Below are 2,174 nucleotides of genomic sequence, written 5' to 3'. Positions count from 1 at the left end.
CAAGGAGCAATTACAAAGTCAACTAACTTTCTGGAGGTTGCTCAGGGCTAGATTTTTAAAGACATTAATAAAAGCTGTTAAAAACTAACAACAGGGGCACTGCTGAACCCATCAGGTGCTAAAATATATTGATAGGTCCCTAAAAGCCTTCAAAAATCTGTCCCAGTGCAGTTTCCTCATTTGACAGGGAAAAAAAAAAAAAAAAGGGGAGAATCACTTAAATGTTGGTGAATTTGTTGAGTCAGACTTTGGGAAACTGCAGGAACTTTATTATTAACACCTGCTCCTTCAGAAGCCAACAACTTAAAACAGCCCCTGGTGGTGTTTTTTCCTAGTGTGAGCCCCATGTTTCTGCACAGAGCAAGTGGATGCCCTGCTGCTTGCTGATTGCTCCTTACTCCTGTGGAAATCCTATGTAGCTGATGCGGATGCCAAGAGGTGTGCTGCTCCGTTCAGCTGCTGTATTGGATCTCAGGCAAAGCTCAGCTGAACTCCAGAGAAGTGGAAATGGTGGTGGGTGGTAAATGGCTCTCAGAGCTGAGCCCTACAGCTAATGTTCACTCTTGTGAGTGCTGGCTATGGGTAGGACTATCAGCATATGCCTTGATCCAGTTTCATTAGCAGCATGTCACCTGGCAGTATGAGGTTAATGGTTGGACTCAGTGATCTTAGAGGTATTTTCCCACCCTAATGATTTTATGATTCTATGTTGTGAAATCCAGTGAGGCCCTGTGAATGATATTAAAAACGGGGATTTACAAGGAATCTGCCAGAAGTGCACTTTTGTCATGCAGAGCCGTGTAATGGATCCTGTTTCCTTGGTGGGTGACGAGGCAGAAGAAGATTAATGCTGTTGACAGCAGAACAAGTCCAATGAAAAAAAAAGCTGCGAGTATCAGGCTGGTTTCTCCAGGACTCAGAGTTTTGCCAAAATAATTGCCCCCCTTGCTGTCATCGTCTGTTAAAAGAGAAGTTGTAAATAAGAAAGCTGTGCAAGAATCTGAGGAATTTGAAATGACAATTTAAAAAATCCTTACCCTTTTCAGTGGTTCTATTTGTTGCAGTAGTTGTATTGTATGCTCCACTTGTGACTCCTCCTTCTGACGGAACTTTCCACTCTGTGCAGGGAGAAGAAAAGCATAGTTAAGTCGAAAGCCTTAATAAATAATTTTTTCTCTTTCAAAAAAAAGTAGTGCTGATTTTATTTAATTATTTCTACCTAGTTGATCTGAACAGAAATCATGATTAGATCAGCACAGCTGTTGCTCTGGGCAGCTCCGTGGGCAACATCCTCCTTCTCTGTAGGCATCTCTATTTACTATTTACTATTTACTATTTACTGTAGTGATAGGACAAGGGGTAGTTGTTTTAAACTGAAAGAGGGTGGGTTTAGATTTGACATAAGAAATAATTTTTTTATCATGAGGGTGATGAGGCACTGTCACAGGTTGTCTAGAGAATGTGTGGATGCCCCTTCCCTGGCAGTGTTCAAGGCCTAGTGAAAGGTGTTCCTGTTCATGGCAGAGGGGTTAGAACCAGACGATCTTTAAGGCCTCTTCCAACCCAAACCATTCCATGATTCAGTTCTGCACTTGCTCACTCATTCGAAATTTCACAGCCCACAGGAATATGTGGTATAAAATAAATTCACCTTATCCAAAGGAGCAGTATTTTGGATACATTTGGACATTACATTCTTCATCCTGGTGCTACATGGTTACAGGTATGAGTGCCTGCTGGCACTGTTATAACCCCTGCAGAGGAGTGTAGACAGCACAGTGGGGACCCAAGCAGGACATGCTGGATCCTGATGTTTAGTGAAGTTATGTGATGTAGAGAGGCTCACAATGTACTTTTGGCTTCACTCACTCACATGTGATGGAAGAGACCAGCACCACTCAAAAGGTTTGCCAACTTTTCTTAGTCAAGGGATCGCCTATTTCTTGGACAAGATTGAACAATCATTTTCTGGAACATCTTTTATCTCAGCTGGTCTGCCTATGTGAGTCAGCAGTTATCACAAGGAGGAACCACCACCATGCCAGTCTGTAGGCCTTTCCACACACCATGTGGCAAAAAGGACTTAAAACCAGCTTTGCAGATGTTTTCCGCACCACCTGTGGATACCACTGTGTCAGAAGGGCATTTGTGAAGCACCAAATCTTTTTAAGTTG

The 2,174-nt window shown here is 42.6% G+C and overlaps 1 protein-coding gene across 1 annotated transcript in view; it reads right to left on the bottom strand.

Annotated features, from left to right (window-relative positions):
* Nucleotides 1-661: 661 nt before the first annotated feature.
* HEPHL1 (hephaestin like 1) overlaps nt 662-2,174 on the bottom strand; it is a 33,576-nt gene continuing 32,063 nt past the window's right edge. Inside the window, exons 15-16 of the mRNA XM_027883306.1 lie at nt 1,038-1,118; nt 662-958 (exon numbers count right to left, since the gene is read on the bottom strand). Of these exons, the coding sequence (XP_027739107.1) occupies nt 756-958; nt 1,038-1,118 (284 nt within the window). The 3' untranslated portion in view covers nt 662-755. The remainder of the gene's footprint in view (nt 959-1,037; nt 1,119-2,174) is intronic.

This window comes from Empidonax traillii, unplaced genomic scaffold, assembly GCF_003031625.1.
Source record: "Empidonax traillii isolate 1590-97213 ecotype Southwest subspecies unplaced genomic scaffold, ASM303162v1 scaffold123:size1378231, whole genome shotgun sequence".
Taxonomy (NCBI): Eukaryota; Metazoa; Chordata; class Aves; order Passeriformes; family Tyrannidae; genus Empidonax; species Empidonax traillii.
Note: the sequence above shows the minus strand (reverse complement) of the source record. Positions and strands in the feature narration are given on the sequence as shown.